The sequence below is a fragment of the Perissodus microlepis genome, chromosome 16 (assembly GCF_051167445.1).
Source record: "Perissodus microlepis isolate ML-2025 ecotype Zambia chromosome 16, ASM5116744v1, whole genome shotgun sequence".
In the NCBI taxonomy this organism is placed as follows: domain Eukaryota; kingdom Metazoa; phylum Chordata; class Actinopteri; order Cichliformes; family Cichlidae; genus Perissodus; species Perissodus microlepis.
The window spans coordinates 29,182,612-29,201,197 of record NC_140476.1 but is presented as its reverse complement, the minus strand read 5'-3'; the positions used below and the strand labels follow the sequence as shown (position 1 = coordinate 29,201,197).

General features: G+C 40.9%; 3 protein-coding genes across 3 annotated transcripts in view; all 3 read right to left on the bottom strand.

Annotated features, from left to right (window-relative positions):
* Positions 1-3,668: 3,668 nt before the first annotated feature.
* On the bottom strand, positions 3,669-9,732 carry gja3 (gap junction protein, alpha 3). The gene is made up of 3 exons (XM_084908327.1): positions 9,578-9,732; positions 8,947-9,008; positions 3,669-7,908 (listed from the first exon to the last, which is right to left on the bottom strand). Exon 3 carries the CDS (start codon positions 7,873-7,875, stop codon positions 6,454-6,456), a length of 1,422 nt encoding a protein of 473 aa, XP_084764453.1. The 5' UTR covers positions 7,876-7,908; positions 8,947-9,008; positions 9,578-9,732; the 3' UTR covers positions 3,669-6,453.
* Positions 9,733-11,695: 1,963 nt separating this feature from the next.
* On the bottom strand, positions 11,696-13,883 carry gjb8 (gap junction protein beta 8). The gene is made up of 2 exons (XM_084907861.1): positions 13,420-13,883; positions 11,696-12,717 (listed from the first exon to the last, which is right to left on the bottom strand). The coding sequence occupies exon 2, from the start codon at positions 12,682-12,684 to the stop codon at positions 11,896-11,898; it is 789 nt and encodes a 262-aa protein (XP_084763987.1). The 5' UTR covers positions 12,685-12,717; positions 13,420-13,883; the 3' UTR covers positions 11,696-11,895.
* A 105-nt stretch (positions 13,884-13,988) lies between these two features.
* Positions 13,989-18,586, bottom strand: part of cryl1 (crystallin, lambda 1) — a 29,758-nt gene continuing 25,160 nt past the window's right edge. Inside the window, exons 8-9 of the mRNA XM_084907860.1 lie at positions 16,408-16,514; positions 13,989-14,601 (exon numbers count right to left, since the gene is read on the bottom strand). Coding sequence (XP_084763986.1) covers positions 14,500-14,601; positions 16,408-16,514 — 209 coding nt within the window. The 3' untranslated portion in view covers positions 13,989-14,499. The remainder of the gene's footprint in view (positions 14,602-16,407; positions 16,515-18,586) is intronic.

Below are 18,586 nucleotides of genomic sequence, written 5' to 3'. Positions count from 1 at the left end.
CATCTCTGTTACAGCAGTCTGTGGGCAAAACGCTTGTTTGACAAGCAACCACCTCGGAGATTGTTACCACGGTGGTATCACCTATTAGTTTTGGCCTCTCCATCATGATGAAACGTAGCTTTTTTGGCTTCTGTGTTTGTGGAGCTAGAAGTGACCATATTTAGACAACAGATTAGAAAGAATGTTATCAGCTAACACTAGCAAGATTTGTTAGAAAGCTGCATCACTGAACTGTAGGGGTGCATTGCACTCTTACATATCTGCTGATTAATCCTAATTATTAATGTTATTAAGATGAATGCTTAAGTAAAAGTCTAAGGAATTACTACAATTTCACTCACCCAAACTGAAGTACACACCACACCTAGATGGTTTGTCTCTCACAGTCAGGTGGGGCACTGGCCACCATTCAAAATTTCCTGGCCACCCACCGGCAAGACAGTCCTATGTTGGTAGTAATTTAATAAAATTGCAGAAAACCTGGTTCAAATCCCTGACCTGTCCAAGACTCTCACTCTTGCATGTTCTAATATTTATTTGTCTTTCCTGGCCAAGTTTTGCTCTTAAAGTTAACTCCATTCTGGGAGAGTGACTCTCACCTCTGCTGAGAATCATTAAAGCAGTGGTTGGGACCTCCAGTCAATCAATCATTCAGCCAATTAAAGCAGATTATTCTAGATTTCCAAATCTTATTTGGTTTTTATATGTACCTATTTTCAGTGATAGCAGGAAATAAACTATTTATATCATTATTCTCTTTCTGTCTTTTTTGTCATATTTTTCAAGTAACCTACATTTGAAAACAGCATAATAAAACTGGAAATTCTGTTTTTGGTGTTCCACCCCTGTGAAAAGATTCTGGAGGCACTCCTGCTCACAGCAGGCTGTATCAATAAAATGCTTCAAAAGGCACAAACACGATGGAGAGATCCAGTTCAGTCTATAGATGCCTGCATCTGGACACCTGTCAGTTAACTCGAGCGTTCAGGTAGCAAACTTCACCCCCCGCAGAGTTGTTATGCAAAAGGAAACATGAACTATAAAGCTCTTTGGCACTTTAATTTGTCAGCCTGAGGTTGCTGCTTGGGTTGGCATCAGAACAGACTGATTGTAGCCTGCAGCACAACTGCACTTGTGGAAGGAGGAAGAGGACATGTAAGCAAAATATACAGCTGATTTGGCAACATTTAGCTGCAATGCTTCAGCGACACTAGTCTTTAACTTCAATCCAGTTTGATATTATTACAGACATTGACTAATATTTATTAAATAAATACATAAAACACTGTAGCATTAAGAATATGAATCATGTGTGTATATAATAACCACCAAAGGTCCAGTCTGAGCCCAGCGAGCAGAGGTAATGCTATCTGAGCCAGCCACGGTGATGAAATAGCGAAATAGCTGAAAATACTAACATCAGCATCGAAAATAACTTCAAATCGAGCTGTAAAACTTTACATTTACAGTTTGAATTCATAGTGAGCCCGAGTAAGACAATGAGCTGCTGCACAAAGCTGGAGTGGGGCCCCTTTAGAAAGGTTTCCCACTCAGCAGTCACTGCAAATTATCCATCATTTACATTTCCATATAATGTAGATAGATTAATATTAATATTAAATGACTTCTTTATATGTAGGTAAAGCTGTACGTTAAAGAAATTTGTGTGGGTGTCAGACCTTTTTATAACCTTAAAAGTTCAAATGTTTTTAAAAATTTGAAAAGACATGTGAATTTGCTTATTTTATTACAATAGATTGATCAAATATAAAGATTTTTATCCGAAATTCTCACTGGACAACTGCTGTATGGCAAAACCACCCCATTAGGCAGATTTTCGCTAATGTCACAGGCAGATTTGAGGATGTCCCTTGTTGTTTTTTTAGTTGACACGAGTCCCAAATAAACAATTCAGCTTTTATTCTATGACTAAAGCTTTTAAATATCATCAATATATCATTATTTAATATAATTATGCCTTAGGCTAAGCTTTTAGAAACTGACATGTGTACTATGGCTCTCATTGGGTACTAGACATCACTATTAATCCTTCAGAAATTATTCAGGACCACTAAAATTTAGCACTGAGATTAAAGGGGTTTCTTTGTAAAATAATTATTATTTGAGTAATATTATGTAAAAAGGTCTATATAAGGCCATTAATTACAACCTCCATTTACCCAAATGTGCATCCCTTCACATTTACTTAAAAGTATTTGAAGTACACATTTCGTTAAGTCCGCATTTTTCTCTTTGTGTGTTTGCTCACTGTTCTCAAAGGAAGTTCACACTGAGCTGTAAATTCCACCCATCAACATCATGCATCGCACAGTGTTGTAAATCCTCAGTTCTTGTAATTGTGCAGAAAGTGTTTGCGGTAGATGTTTGACTCCCAGGTGCGAGACTAACACAGCCGTGTCATTTTAATTATTTCTTGATGTGGTTATGAAGTAACTCTGAGTCAGCGCCACTTTTTAATATTTGCTGTCGGAAGGCAGCGTGAGGGAGTGAACTGCGGAGGATTGAAGGTCAAAGAGCAACAAACAGGAAGCCGGCAGTATGGGAAATGACAAAGGAGGAGGAGAAAAAACATACATACATAAAACTGAGGATAGCCTAAAAAGGAAAACACTTGAGAATGATCCTTATGATCTTTATAACTGAGCCAACTACAAGCACTCATGACGGTGGACTAAAATATCTGAAAAAAAGCAAGTTCTGGACTTCATGCGTATTTTGTTTTGTCATTCTACTTTTATTAGAAGATATATGAATTCCATCTGACCATGACTTTTAAAAATGTCAGCCTAATGAGTCTATTTGATGAGTAATGTGTGACAACTGAATGTAGTGCTGTTGAGGTTAAGTGGCAGATCAAACCCAGACTGTGCTTCTGATAAAATTCTGATTAAACTGAGTTTAAAGTTTGTAGAATTTGCATTTGTTAAAAAAAAGTGTCTTACTTTTTATTGTGTTTACACCATAAAACCAGTTCAATTAAGGGAGGGCTGGGGGGAGGGGGTGTATTTATCCTACTTTTTGTCATCTTATGACGTTTGTGTTGTTCAGGTTTAAATTTAAAAAAGGGGGTGGATGGAAGGGCAAAAAACCTGGAAGTTTACCTAGCAAGTAAACATCTCGTGAAATCTTTCCCCCAAAATTCAAACCTCGAAGTCTAACATTGGGTTCCAGTTTTGCTGTCTGTCCCATTATGACAAGACATTTCTGTCCAAGTTTGGAAAAAAGTGTTTCTCCAAGTTTCTCTAAGTTAACCAAGAATTATCAAAACCTCATGTTACATAAGGTAATTCGGAAATGGGCCTCTGGAAGTGATTTTACATTTGGACAAAAAGCTAATAATTAGCTCTCTGATTGTGATCTTCAGATTCATTTGTTCTGACAGACTGGAATAAATGTGTTTAAATTGAAACCTAAAAAGCACAAAGCGACTCTATGAAGTATTTTATTAATTATTTGTATTTTATCATCTTAAAAATAGGACAAATCACGGCCTCTGTCACTCCATGACCCCAGTCCAAGACTGAAGCCTGCAGCTCTGATTTCATTTATCATGTAAAGCAAACAAGAGCAATAAATATGGTACAAAAAATTTATTTAGTAACAGTTTTGTAAACATTTGAGGTAAATGAACATTTACATCATCTTGTTCTTACAAACAAATAATTCATACACAAGGCACTTCTCTTATTTAAGACAGCACTGAAAACAGGTTGCTGTTGTGAGCATTGTGAGATGGTTCCGACTCCCTGACGAGCCAGAGAAATCATGCTCCGCATGAAACATAAGAGGAGAGAGTTTGGAGGAGTCACAGGGATCACAGGCTTCGAACAAAACATCCTGTCAGGGCTTTGTATGCAGGGTTAGGGAAGGGCCAGCTACCCAGCTAACATTCTCTCAACATTGGAGCCATCTGATGTGACGTCTAACCAGAGTCCCGACAGTTCTGTGAGAACATACTGAGTAAACAAACAGAAAATTACCCCAGCTGTTATTCTCTCTCCCACCACTGTATTGTTTTTCTCATCATCATCTGAGCTTGAGATAAAATCTTTAATAATACATTTTCTGTGAAGAGTGACTGCGCTTTGGTTTAAGACATGTTTTTCCCTTTGAGGATCATAAAGATTGGCGTCTTGCTCTCTCCCTGTCACTCGACTGCTACCAACATGAGCCCTGCAGAAAAGTAGTTTTGTTTTCTAAATGTGCAAATCTTTACCAACTACCAAGTTGTAAATGCAGATATCAAAGAAGTCTTTGTCATTTGAATGGGAACCATGGATTTGGAAGGGCAGCTTTAATCTACGCATTCTATATATTCTCTTCTTCGAGTCTCTATTTGCGCTGAAAGAAGCTAAATAAGTAAGATACAGTATCACACATGATACTCCTGTGGGCGCTGAGAATCTCAAACCATACTGTGCCATCATTCTGTAACCCCACCACCCTGACAAATGGAAAGACAACATTTTTTGCACTGCTCCTACTCCAGTGTATTAACCAATACACAATAACTCATTGAAAAGTACTGTTCCTACAGACATATTAGTAATCAGCTATGATGTTATGCTCTACCAGTGCAATATCTCCAATGCAGATGGTTAACTTTTCACACAGTGCTGCTGTGTGAACTCTGCCCCGGTGTTGGACTCACAGGAAATACAGCAGATTATTGTTGATGTAAAGTTAAAAAAGCTTTTTGAAAGTGAGTGCCTGGGTTGTGGACAAAACCAAACAGCACAGAGACATAACAGGAACAGAGGACTGCGGCTAATGATGAGTTCAGTTTAAAAGTTTGGGTTTCTAAAGGTCTCTAAGAATCAAGATGAACACAACAAAATAGAAGCAGTCGAGGCTGACTGCACCCTGCGGCGTTCTGAGACGCCCAACGCCAGTCACCTTGTCTTTTTTTCTTTTTTCTTTTTTTTTTTAAGTCATAGCTGTTTTGCAATCACAAACTGACTACTACAAGTATGCAATTTATGAGTAAAATTCAATTCAGTGTAAAAGAAAATGACCAAAGTTGCTCTCAATCTTTAGGTGTGGGGGATTTCTGTTTTTTAAAAAGGTGGGAGTGGGTTTGAGGGCCGAAATGTTTGCCGACAATCTTACAAAAATGGTTACAAACGTAACTCTGGAGCTCTGGGAGGCTGAGTGTTTGAATTTACAAGGTAAATCTTAATAAAGTTTTTTTTGTACCACTTAGTGGCATGCATGCATTTTTTTATAGACTTTGAAGGCATTATCTTATATTTGTGCAGTTCGCTGAGAGCATTTTTCTTTTCAGATATGTTGACTAACGGTAACACTGACAGAGGGAGGCGTAAGGGACTCCTACTTTCCTTGTTTTTGTGCCCGGTTTACTGGCAATGCGGTGTTCAGAGAGACCCAGATGTACTCTGGACATAGCAAGAAAGACTTACCAGCATTTTTAACCCATATCCTGTCCACGCTTCACTTATTTTTCTTTAATCCCAGGACCCTTTGAAAGTTTCCAAAGTAACGTCCTATCTGTTCCATGTCATTATAACTTTTGTTTTTCTTTTTTAAAAGGATCATGGGTAGAACCTAGCTAGCCTACTTTGCCACGCAAATATGTCAGTGAATCGGTGAGTTGTAGGGCTACACATGCTGGCATGCACAACTACACAGAACACAATACATGTAACGTCATGTACAAATGCATTGAGGATGAATTACTCTCAACACGACAAATAAGTCAAGTCAGTAAAATTCAGGAAGCGCAGAATGGCTTCCGGGTCTCCCGACATGCCGTGCAGCACACCGTGCACGTTTGTGCTGCAAGTTTGACAATGAAAACAGATAAAAATGTGGACTGAGATTTATGATCAAGTTGCCCACATCCGGTGCCCTGTGCATTAACATCAGCTATCTCTGTTTCCTCCAGATAAAAATATTCAACATATCCAGTCACCGGTCTTCAATGACCACTTCCATTTGGAATAATTAGTCCCCGCGGCTCAACAAAAAGGAAAAAAATAGAGAAACACCAGAAGATCCCCTTTCCCCAAATCAAACATGTTGGTGAGATGTGTCCATTTTCATGTAAAATTAATAGATCACAATGTCCTTCACTCCATCCATTGCAGTTACCGGAGGCTCCTGACTTTGTAGAAGTGCATGGTCACATATTGTGTGCATAAATATAGACTATTAATCAAGAAAAACCAAACCTTGCCTCAACTACTCTGCAACTCACCGATTGCACTAAATCAACGACAGCTAGTGGTTCAGTCATTTCACATTTGCCCTAAACATTCTCTTGACTTTCTTGCTTTCCTGTCTCATGGTTTGTTTTGTTTGTTTGTTTGTTTTGTTGCTTATTACATGTTCATGATTGTGTCTGGGTTTGGGGTGAGGATAGTGGCATGTTATTCAAGAGGGCTTTAAGGGACATGAAAGGGCTGAATGCATTTAGACAGCCAGATCACTCGGCCTGGCCCTGATGCTGCTGCTCTTGCTGGCCCGACTGAGCCGCCGAGGGTCTGTGCTGACCATTACCGGAGGCTCGTGCATCTCCACTGTGGTGGTGACGTGACCTTCGTCCTGCTCGCTCTTTCCTCCATCCCAGCTGCCTGCGTTGGAGGCGTCGCCAGGGCTGCTGCCGCTGGAGGCAGCGTTGGCAGTCGCGTTGGTGATGTTGGTGTTACTGGTGGTGTTGCTGGTGGGTAGGAGCAGAGCACCATTGACGCTTTGGTGCTGCTCATTGTCGCTGCTGGTGGCAGAACAAGAAGAGGAAGGTGGAGGGGAGGTGGCCTTCATCTCCCGAGTCTGCTGCTCGGTTGCCAGGTTGGCCCAGTTCTGCTGTGTGGCCAGCCTGTGGTTGTTGTTGTTGCTGATATAGTAGTGGGAAGAGGGGGAGGATTGGAGGGACTCCTCCTGCTGAAGGTCGTCCATCTTGAACTCTGCGGCCGAGGGCATGGCGGCTGGACCCATGGGCGGCAGGAACGCCCCGCTGCCCGCCGTCACATCTGTGTAGTTGGGAGGGTAGCTGGGGCTGGATGGGGCAGTTCTGGAGGCCGAGGCCAAACACTCAGGCTCTGCAATGTCGACGCGGCGCAGCGACTCACGTTCAGGGGCATACTCATTGGTCATGCCCTGTTTAACTTTCTTCCATCCAAGGTGATAGATCTCTAACAAATTCAGCAAAAGAGACACGCAAGCCACCACAAGCATAAATATAATAAAAATAGTCTTTTCAGTGGGCCTCGATATGAAGCAGTCAACGGTGTTGGGGCAGGGCCAACGTGCACACTTGTACAGGGGCCTCAGCTGGAAGCCATAGAGAAAATACTGGCCCAAAATGAATCCCACTTCAAACAGGGTCTTGAAAATAATGTTGAACACATAGGTACGCAGCAACGCGCCTCTGATACGGATTTTGCCATGTTCGTCCCTGATTGGCGGCTTCTCCTTTTTGCCGCCTCCTCCTCCTCCAACATCGCCACCATTTCTATACAGGAGTTCTTTCTCCTCTTGGAGCCTGTTTGCCTTGCGCATCTCCTCCTCCTTTTCTTTCCGCTTTTCCTCCATGCGGACGATGTGCAGCACGTGGCCCAGGTAGATGAGGGTTGGCGTGGACACGAAGATGATCTGCAGCACCCAGAAGCGGATGTGCGAGATGGGGAAGGCCTCGTCATAGCAGACGTTCTCACATCCGGGCTGCTGGGTGTTACACGTGAAGTCGGACTGCTCGTCACCCCAGACCTCTTCGGCCGCAGCCCCCAGCACCAGGATCCTGAAGATGAAGAGGACAGTCAGCCAGACTTTGCCGATGACCGTTGAGTGCTCCTGAGCATTCTCCAACAGCCGCCCCAGAAAGCTCCAGTCGCCCATGCTTCAAGAATTAGCCTATGGAGAAAGTACAGGCTGGAGTGGGGGAAAAGGAAAGGGGCGCCAAATAACAAAAAGAGGAGAAATAAGCAGAAAGAGTGGAAGTTAAAGAGGTGCTTAGGATTTTTAGAACAGCTTAACATTTGTCAGTGCAACAGGTGTCAAGGGCTTACCCTCACATTTAAAACACTGCACATGCAATCAGAGAAGAGGATGCAAGGACGTGGAGCAAAGCTTGACATTTTGTTTTGTAAGCACTTAGCAGAAAGTGGTCCTTAAAGAAATCTGCCAGTTCAGACATCACAAATAGATAACAGATCAATAGCAGCTGCTTCTTAGCAGCTCATATACCATATAGGCCACCTCTGTCACTGAACCCTGGTTCACTCCCTTTCTCTCTCTCTTTCTCTCTCACCTGCTCGCTCCACTGCACAGCAGGCATGTGCTGAGATCAACATTATGATGTTCGAAAACAGAGATGGGGTCTAGTAGGGCGCGCGCACACACACACTCAAAAACTGACATCGTCTACACACATCCTACACACCATCGTCCCTCTCTCTCTCTATTGCAACTGTAATAATAAAACCACCAGAATAAAAAGAGATTTAAAAAAATAAAATTATTAAGTCTAGTATAGTATCTGTGTGATATATTATGGTAAATTACAGATTATTTTTTAACTCAAAAACTTTAAAAAGTGAAGAAAGCAGTGATTTATATGATTTATTCTCTGGTTAATCACAATTATTTGCTTATGTATTAGAAAATAGCTGGTATATTTCCCCAGTCCTAACCCGACGCCTTTACCAAGCAGCACCACATCCTCACATCGTTAAAGCTTTTGGGTTTGGCTCTTTTGCTTGATAAAGAGTTAAGCTGCTTAAGTTTCAAACTACATTTTAATATTGAAGTATAGCGAATTCAGATGCAGAGACTGGCTTATTAAAGACAAACACGTGGCAGGTAGAGCCTTTTAGACAGTGTTGTGTACACTGAACCCTAATCATGCAACATATTCGGTGTAAACGCACACACACACACACACACACACTCATTTGAGGGTAAACTTACTAAAATATTCTTGTATTAAAGGTAATAAATCCATCGACTAGGGTTCACAATATGTATGACACCTAGAAGAGAGGAAAAAACAACATGTTAACTTTCACAAGGCTTTGTAAGAAATACATTCAAATACAAATACATTAAAATAAATCTTCTGGTGGAAAATTAAAACACTGCTGGCTGTTTCAGAAAACGGTCAGGCTCTTTAAACACTGTTTCCATGTATCTGACATCAATATAAACTTATTGGGGGAAACTGCAGCAGTTACACCCAGAGAATCAGAAAGTCGTGCTTTCCATTTGTGACCTTGTGATGACTTATTAGTGACAAACCCGCAAAAACTTAAAAGAATAATAAAACCTCACTCCCCTCAGCTCCACAGCTACTTGTGGCATTTGTGTCAGATGGTGAAGAATGTAACAGACGGGTTCAAATACAAAGCCCTACCTGCCAGAGTGACAATGCAGAGTGTGCCAGAGTCCCCAGACTCCTTTTAAGCTTTGACAGCCTTTTTGTTCCCCCCTTGTTCGGTAAAACTGAAGCAACTCTTAATTACCTGATAACATGCCGTTCTTCATTTACTGTACTCCCTTTTTAGTGCAAGAAAATAGCCACGGTGGTGTTTATCCGTCATACCTTTAAAGCGGAGATGTCATACTTAAACACGAAACGCAAATCCATCTGCCATCATTGGTGCCATCACTGGAGTGCGTTGAAAAGCGGTGTGGACCTCCCGCGGCTGAAGCGACCCTCCCTCTGTGTCCCTGATCCACCTCCCACCCACACTCAACTTGTCACTTCTCTGACAGCTCGACAAACTTTTTTTTTCCTCCCGTTTTTTTTAATGCGGGCCTCACAACCTCGTTCATGCACAAACTTCTCTCCGGGGCCTGTTACTTTGCGCAAGGGAAACTTTTTTCTTTCTTGTTGTTAGTTTCTGGAGGAGGCTCGAAGTCGGAGAGATGAGGCTCGGTTAAACGGAGCTACCGCTCATTTCCAGCCATGACTGGGCTGTCACATTGCGTGACCATCCATGAGTGAATCCACAGAGTCATCAGCCTCTCCGGCCACACCACGCCCCTGCCAACCTCCCCAAAACCGTGCGCAAAAAGTTGCCAAAAGTTTAGAAACATTCCCAAATTATGACCCCCGAGTGCTAAAAATAGTAATAGTTACTCGTTTTAGGAGGCAGGCAACATTAAATAGCCGCGAGGTCTTTAAAAGGCCGATCCTGTGGACACACTACAATCTGTCCAAGTCAAACGTTACTTAATAAAAACCTGATATGTGGTTATAAAGAGCAAAATGTGGAGGAGAAAACAGAGAGTGTAAGGCAAGATGATTCTCTCCCAGTGTGGGAAAAAAATCCCCACTTTCCCCAAATTTCAGTAAAGTAAATAAAATTGCACATAATGCACACAGGTCTGTTTTTACCGATTTATTTAAAAATTAAAAAAAAAAAAAAAGTCTCATAGAGCAAAACAAGTTGAAGGATCAAAGTGCAAGTGAAATAATAATAATAAAAAAATGTCAGATTTAATCATTTCTTCTTAGAAAGCTGTTTGCTCATTAGTGTGCAGTTTGCTTTTAAAGGCAGACAAATAGAAACTATAATAATAATAATAATAATAACAATAATAACAACATGTTGAAATAGGAATAATCAGGATTATCCCATAAAAACAATAGGAAGTACATCGCTGTTATAAAAAAAATATGTAGCATCAGAAAATGTCATTAGGCTTGTTACAGAAAGCTAGAAGTCAAAGGTCAGTGCAGAGCAGGCACACAGACTAGTTTTGGGCCCAGCTGCATCATTTATGTAACATCAGTATACAGCTCACTGTGGTTTCTTTTTAATTATGGTGGAATCGACACGTCTAACCAACACTTTGGCAACAGTCTAACTGATCCCGCTCAGCTATTCCTGGATGGAAGAAGGACAAAGACATTTTCACGGCCACGGTGCCTAGCAGTGATTAGTCTGGTGGCTAAAATAAGGCACATGCTGAAAGCTGATACAGCCAGCTGGGGTCAGTACACACTGCAAGAAAAACAATGCAAGTTCAAATAACACAGGAGCAGGTCTGGGGCTGAGCGACTTCTGGTGTTTCCAAAAAAGCAGGATGGGGACAGTTGGAAGTCACAAGGTGAATGAGGAGGAACCCTATCTGAATGTGAAATGGTCAAAGTAAATTAAACCTACACCCTATAAACTTGAAAAACTTGAATAATTCACATGTGTGCAGCATGATCTGTTCAGGAGGATTCTTGAACTTGCTGGCAGTAGATGAAAAACCATCTGATACAGTACAAACATATACGTTCTTCGTATTTTTGAATGAAATGGTATGCACGTGTGAAATTTTTTGTCGTCTAACACATGTAAAGAAACATTTACAACCCCCCAAAAAGAACCTATGAAGTTGATCAAACAGCGAAGATCAGTGATTTCATTCTAAAACAGAAAAATCAGACTTGATTCATTAAGCGTAATCACATCAGGTACTGTGAACTTAAAATCAATCTCATTTGAAATCAAACATCAGCTAAAAGCTAAACATACTCTGCTTCTCTTCTCAAAACTTCATTTGTTCTCCTCGGATAAATCAATCACTCAGGCTGTTGTGAAGGCGTTTGTGCTCGTTAAGGGTCCACTGTCACCACCAGATGTCAGTGTAGGCTCATTTTTCAGGCAGATTTCGCCACGTTCAAGCAAATTTCAACTGTGGACAGTAAAATGGTTGCAACCACTCAGTGTTTGACACTTGTTTTATTCTTTACGTTACTATCTGGCAATGTGTTTGTTCGGAGAACTCAGTCAGGTCCTTACAGTCAACCCCAACTATACAGACTCCAAAGCTGTTTCACTATCTCGTGAGACAAATCCCAGTAACCCAGACGTAGACACAACTCGTGAGGTTGGATTTACAGTATACACCTTTCTCTTGTCTCTAACACATGGTCTTGTTGCTGGATGAATCTGTGGAAGAAGACAGCAGCATTTCATTCTTCTTGTTATCCCGTGTCACGCTGTCTGGGTAAGTGTGTTTCCTCCTGCTGGACCTTGTCATGCATCTCATGACCGCCTTTACAATGAGGTAGAAGAGCTCGGCCACATTCAGCACCATGCAGATGGCAGATGAAGCCACCATGAAGATGGTGAAGACGGTCTTTTCAGTTGGTCTGGAGATGAAACAGTCCACCTTGTTGGGGCAAGGCCACTGCTCGCACTTCACCAGCCGGGGCATCTGGAAGCCGTCGTAGACAAAGTAGAGCGCATACATAAACCCCCCCTCAAAGATGAGCCGGAAAAACAAGCTGCAGGTGTAGGTCCACCACAGAGTGCCTGTAATGGGCAGACGCCTCTTCTTTAGCGTCTGCAGCTCAGTATCTGTCATCTTTTCAGTGCCATTGGAGGCCAGCATGTTCCTCTTATCACCCCGTTTTCTGTAGGCGACGTGCATGGCCACCAGCAGGGCCGGCGTGGATACAAAGATCAGCTGCAGGCACCACATGCGGATGTGCGACACGGGGAAGAAGTGGTCGTAGCAGACGTTTTTGCAGCCGGGCTGCTGCGTGTTGCACGTGAAGTCTGACTGCTCGTCCCCCCAGACGCTCTCCGCAGCCAGGACCAGAATCGTGATGCGGAAGATGAAAAGGACAGAAAGCCAGATCTTCCCCAGGCTGGTGGAGTGCTTGTTGACGCCACCTAGCTGGGCGTAGAGAGCCCCCCAACTCATTGCGGCCAAAAGGAGTCCGGAAGCTGAGACAACCTGTGGAATTCAGCAGAAAGTTAAAAGGCTAGAAAAATCCAGAGTGCTGGAGAAATACACCTGCTGGAGGCCTTGTTTTATGGCATATTTGTGTTGTTAAAAAGGTGCGAGTGTGTGTGTAATTAGAATATTATCCTTATATTTCAAATGCATATATTGTGGATGACTTGTGGGATTTTAAATAATTTTTAAAGGGCTGAAAGGTTACATTTCTGGCTACACATGACAAGGTGTATAACAGAGTTGGCATTACAGAGTCAAAAAGAGGACGGGAAAGCAAACTGTATGGATCTATGGTTTTAATGCAATTAAAGGGCATTTTAGCAGCCAAATAATGTTGCAAGCAAAATGAAAAAATATGTATTTGTAGTTTTAAAAAAATAATATTTTTCCCACAAAAATCTAAAAATACACAACCACTCGTTTCCCTGAAAATAAGAGCCTCAAACTCATTCTGACAGTATACAGAAAAGTATTGGGAAGACCAGCGTCTACCTCAGACTAACGTCTGCCAGCTTAAACCAACTGCACTCAGACTGAAGGGGCCCACAGGTTAAATAAGCAGCTGCTGCATAACAGATTATTCAAGGAGCTAACACTTTAAAATATCTAAATTCGACACATTATTTCTAAAATATATTTTCACTTTTTTGTGCAGAATATTGTGGTGGCATTAGCAGATCGAATTGAAATTAAACTCACCTGTTTTTGTGGAGTTTATCCTAAACAGATTTTTTTTAAGCTTCCACCAAGCTGGGGAAACAATCAGTCCTGTTCTCTTCTGTGCGTCTCAGTAGAATCGGTTTGGCTGGTTTGGGACAGACTCGACTTGTCTTGTCTATAAGTAGTGAGTGAGGCGCACACCGATTATCCATCATCCCTCCTGCAAACTGGGAGGGAGGGGCCAAGCTCGAGGTGGGGCCAACCAGCAGGGTTATTAGTCTCTAATTAAATTTTATGCAGGCATTTAATGTTAATGTGACTTCACCTAATAATAACAAAAGGTAGCCCTCCGCTGCCCACACACACATACATATATATATATATAAAATATTTACAATATAAATACAATATTTCATAGTTTTTAGAGCCACAAACCTGCACTAGAACACCCAGAGTGTGATATATGGTTGTCACTATTGGACCTATATCAGGAAAATTTAAATCTTTCACAGCCCTCCTGATGTGTTTCCTTATGATTTGGGAACTTACCCGTCACAATTATGCGAGCACATGGTGGCAGTCAGCAGAGAGCACTCAGCCCAGAAATATGTAGTGAAATGTCATTATTTAATTTCTCCTCATTATCAGGATCACAAAAACACTCATCTCTTTCTGTTGTGTGGCTATCAAAACAATTACATAAATGCGTTATTGTGTTCTTTTTTATTAATCAAAACACTGATTCACATTTTCAAGAAATTTGTTTACACAAGAGACCATTAATGTGGCTGAATGAGATCATTGTTTTTCACATTTTACCACAGTCGGTTTTGTAACCAAGATGTAGAGTAAAAGTTAAAACATGCTGTAGATTTAGAAAAAACAAAAGACCGGTTAAAATTGTATTCATAAGGAGTAGTAATCCAGAGTTATGTTCTAATACTGCTAGTACTCATCATATAAGGAAGATTGATCATTACTCATTTTAAAAAAGTGCTGTTTTTCAGTCAAGGTATGCCTGTTTTTTTTTTAAAAAAAAGGTCTTCATTACATGTTGAACTCAACAATCACATTTCTACCTAATTAAGTTGTTTTTCTTGAGTTTGGACCCTGAGCTTATTAGTCCTTCTTCAGCTTGGCCAGACGCATGAGGAACTGGTCCCTCCTCTCCTGCCTGGCTGCCAGATGTTGCTGGTCACAGGGAATGAGCTCGTACATCTCCTGTGGACGGCACAGAAGGAAAAGCTAGGTGAGCAAAGTGGAATGGTTGCCATCTAGGACTTTGGACATGTCTAGTGGGGGAAATAACTATTTGCTCAATTGCTGAATTTGTACGTTTGCTCACTCAGAAAAAATGAACAGTCTCTAATTTTTAACAGTAGGTTCATTTTATAATAAAGCTTCTCAGCCGTAAAGCTAAACTAAATATCCTTTTGGTGCGATCCTAGCTCAAGAGTTGGCAGTTCGTCTTGTAATTGGAAGGTTGCCGGTTCGAGCCCCGGCTCCGACAGTCTCGGTCGTTGTGTCCTTGGGCAAGACACTTCACCTGTTGCCTACTGGTGGTGGTCAGAGGGCCCGGTGGCGCCAGTGTCCGGCAGCCTCGCCTCTGTCAGTGCGCCCCAGGGTGGCTGTGGCTACAATGTAGCTTGCCATCACCAGTGTGTGAATGTGTGTGTGAATGGGTGGATGACTGAATGTGTAAAGCGCTTAGGAACTAAGTAAAGCGCTATACAAATATGGGCCATTTATCATAATCTTTTAATAACGTCTTAGCTTTGAAACACTGACATCCATGGCTGACACTTGCACAGATCAATGTGCATGCAGTGCTGCCCTTGTTCTCGTGATCACAGAAGGCAAACGAGTCCACCTTCAACTATTTAATGCTCCAGCTCAGGGTGTCCTTACAAGATGACCTTCTGTGGCTAACATGTTAACCGCCTGTGACAGCATGTGACCAATTAATTTCTACTTAGGAGAAAGCTTTATGGCTCAGAGGTGAGTAGAAACTGCTGAATTTCAGTCATCCAGAACTAAACACACAATAAATAATGAAGAAAATAATAAATTAAGATATGTATATTAATATAGACATTCCGTGTCTTTGATCTGAATTAACACACATTTTTTTATTTATTTAAAAAAACTGGGGAGCCTATTGAATACTGAATTGCTCTTTGGGGGCTCAGGTGGCACTTTATTAAAACACTGCAAGGTCTCAAGAACACCCCTGAAAAACAAGGACCCTCTTTTTCACTGTATCGAAACACTAACCAGATATTTTGGTCCATACTGACATGACAGCATCACACAATTACTGCAGATTGTCAGCAGCACATCTATCTATGTCCCTTTTTACCACATCCCACAGGTCTTCTCTTGGATTGAGATCTGATGACTGTGGAGGTCATTTAAGCACAGTGAACTCAATGTCATGTTCAAGAAACCAGTTTGAGATGATCTGAGCTTTGTGACATGCTGGAAAACCAAATTCTGATGCTGCAGCACGCAAAATCCAGAAATTTAGACAGCTTCTCTGGTCCAAGGTGGAAAAGTGCTCCTTGAACTGAAAACTGAAATACTTTTTGGAAATCACAGACACTAAATTCTGTGGAGCTAAAGAGAAAAATAACAATTTAAGAACACACACATAATCAAAACCTGTTGGTGTGCATAACATCTGTGAAGGCACCATTAATGCTTAATGATACATACAGATAATGGAGAAACATTTCCTGCCATTCACATGTCGTTTGCATCAAAGGTCTTGCTTTGCATATTTCTCCTATATTTGCTCCTATATATATATATATATATATATATATATATATATATATATATATATATATATATATATATACACATATATATATATATATATATATATATATATATATATATATATATATACACATATATATATATATATATATATATATATATATATATATATATATATATACACACTACATCATAAGTGAGTGTATTTATTGAGAGAAAGTTTCACTCTGTAACCATCACACTTACATTAATGACGCTCTTGGCTGCTTCACCACAGAAGTCCGGCACAGGCCCAAAGGAAGACAGAATCCTTGTTATATTTTCACTATATCGGCTCATGTAGTCTTCCAAACCTGTGGGGAGGACACAGCTGTTCAGTGATGGGGAAGTCCATGTTGATCATCATTCCAAATAATGAATGTAGATCATCTTTATTTAAAATACCACAAAGATTCAAAGACAGTAATGTCACACAAAGTGAAAGTGATGTAACTGCAAACAGAAACAGAAACATGTATTTCTAGATTATGAGGGGATGGGCACAGGTGCAGCTGCGGTGCCAACTGGAAATTTGTTTTTGTCTAAATGCTTTCCTTCTGCTGGTTTGAACGTTTGACACATGCTTGATATTTTGAGAAATGGGACATGCTAGCTCCTCTATATTTCTGTGTTCATTTGCAGGGCTGCTTTCTCAGTGCTTCAGAACCAGTAATATTAAGTAATGAGTTTCCTCTTTCTCAATGTTAAATGTCTCATAAATAACAGTTAGATCCTGCTTTGACACTTTCTGTGTTAATTTAACTTTTAGCGCTGTTCATTGAAGCTGTTCTCTCATTTATTAACCTATAGTGACTCATTTGTGATGTAGGCAGACCGCATTTTGGCTAATCACTGACTGACTTGTCGTGAAAGTTTAAAATAAATGGGTTTGTGAAGCCTGCTACTACAAGCTTCAGTTTAATAGTGTATTTATAAGGATTGGGGTAGTATCCAATATGCTACATGTGTGTATATGCCAGTGGAAATGTCTAACACCAGCCCCTTGTTCAGCATTATTACACGTTGTTGTTTAAAGTGGATTGCTATGCTCATTTGCAGCTCCACAATCTTATTCTTGGACTCTATTAGAACAGCTTTGCATGATTCACAGTTCTAAATAATGCTATTTTACTAGGCCCTTTAAGCTTTCTTCTGATTAAAGATCAGAAGATTTACTGAGTGAGGTTTCTGTGCTTAAAGCCTGTAAAAATCTACGAAACAAAGCACTCAGGGCAATAGCAAACGTTTAGTAGCTACTAAGTGTGATGATGAAAGTTCTGGACAGAGAAACAGAAAAGTTTGCAGGTTTTGTAAGGGACGTTTCGTACTTCAACTATACATTACTACTCACAGAAGTATTAAAATGGGGGAGCTATATAATTAAGATCCCTATATCTAACTAGGGTTAGAATAATTAATAAAATATTGTCATTACAATAAAAAAAATGTGGGATGTGACTAATGCCTGAGACCAAGAGGTTATGCAGTATGAAAATCATACCATGTATATATGAACAGTGTTGGGAAGGTTACTTTTAAAATGTATTCCATTACAGATTACAGAATACATGCCCCAAAATGTATTTTGTAACGTATTCCGTTACGTTACTCAATGAGAGTAACGTATTCTGAATACTTTGGATTACTTAATATATTATCATGTTTTTTACAACTATATGAATGTACTATTGCTGTGTGATTTATTACTGTTACTGAAGGTCCGCGGCTCCGAACCGTAGTAAAGGGACCTCTGACTAATACGGCGGATTCCGTGTCGGGCTCGTAGCCGAAAACTAGCTTTACTTTGTTGTCTGGGTCAACTCTGCTTGCGAGAGACAGAGAGAGGCGTTGAAAGGCTGCTGCAACGGAACTTATTGTTTCGGAGGAAAACACGAACACAGCGTACAGTCGAGTCTTAATAGCTTACTTACAACTGGGCTCGTCAGGCACTCTTCTTGGCTGCAGTGGTCATTATTATATTTACATGCTTCCAGCTCCCGTTTCTGCTCGATGACAGCTCGTACTTTTCCACTCGCCTTTTTCTCCCTCCTCGCGCTCACAGACACATAACGGGTATGGCAGTCCATTCTCCCTGCAGCACGGACTACACTGCCCATGAGGCTACATTCTTTAGAGCTATACCTGTAGCATTCTGCCTATTAGCTTAGCACAACAACAACAAAAAGGCGCTCTCTCACCCAGGAAACACACAGAGAGAGCGTCATCCTGTAACCATGGCAACCGTAACCGTGCCACCTGGAACAACAGAACGTAGCTGTCAAACAAAACCCAAACAGTCAGACAATATGAAACAGGAAAATACCGCCGTGTAATCAATTTATTTCAACAAAGTAACTGTATTCTAAATACCACCTTTTTAAACGGT

Coding starts and splice junctions, on each gene's coding strand:
- gjb8 (XM_084907861.1), bottom strand. CDS start 12,684: ATGAGTTGGGGGGCTCTCTACGCCCAGCTAGGTGGCGTCAACAAGCAC.
- gja3 (XM_084908327.1), bottom strand. CDS start 7,875: ATGGGCGACTGGAGCTTTCTGGGGCGGCTGTTGGAGAATGCTCAGGAG.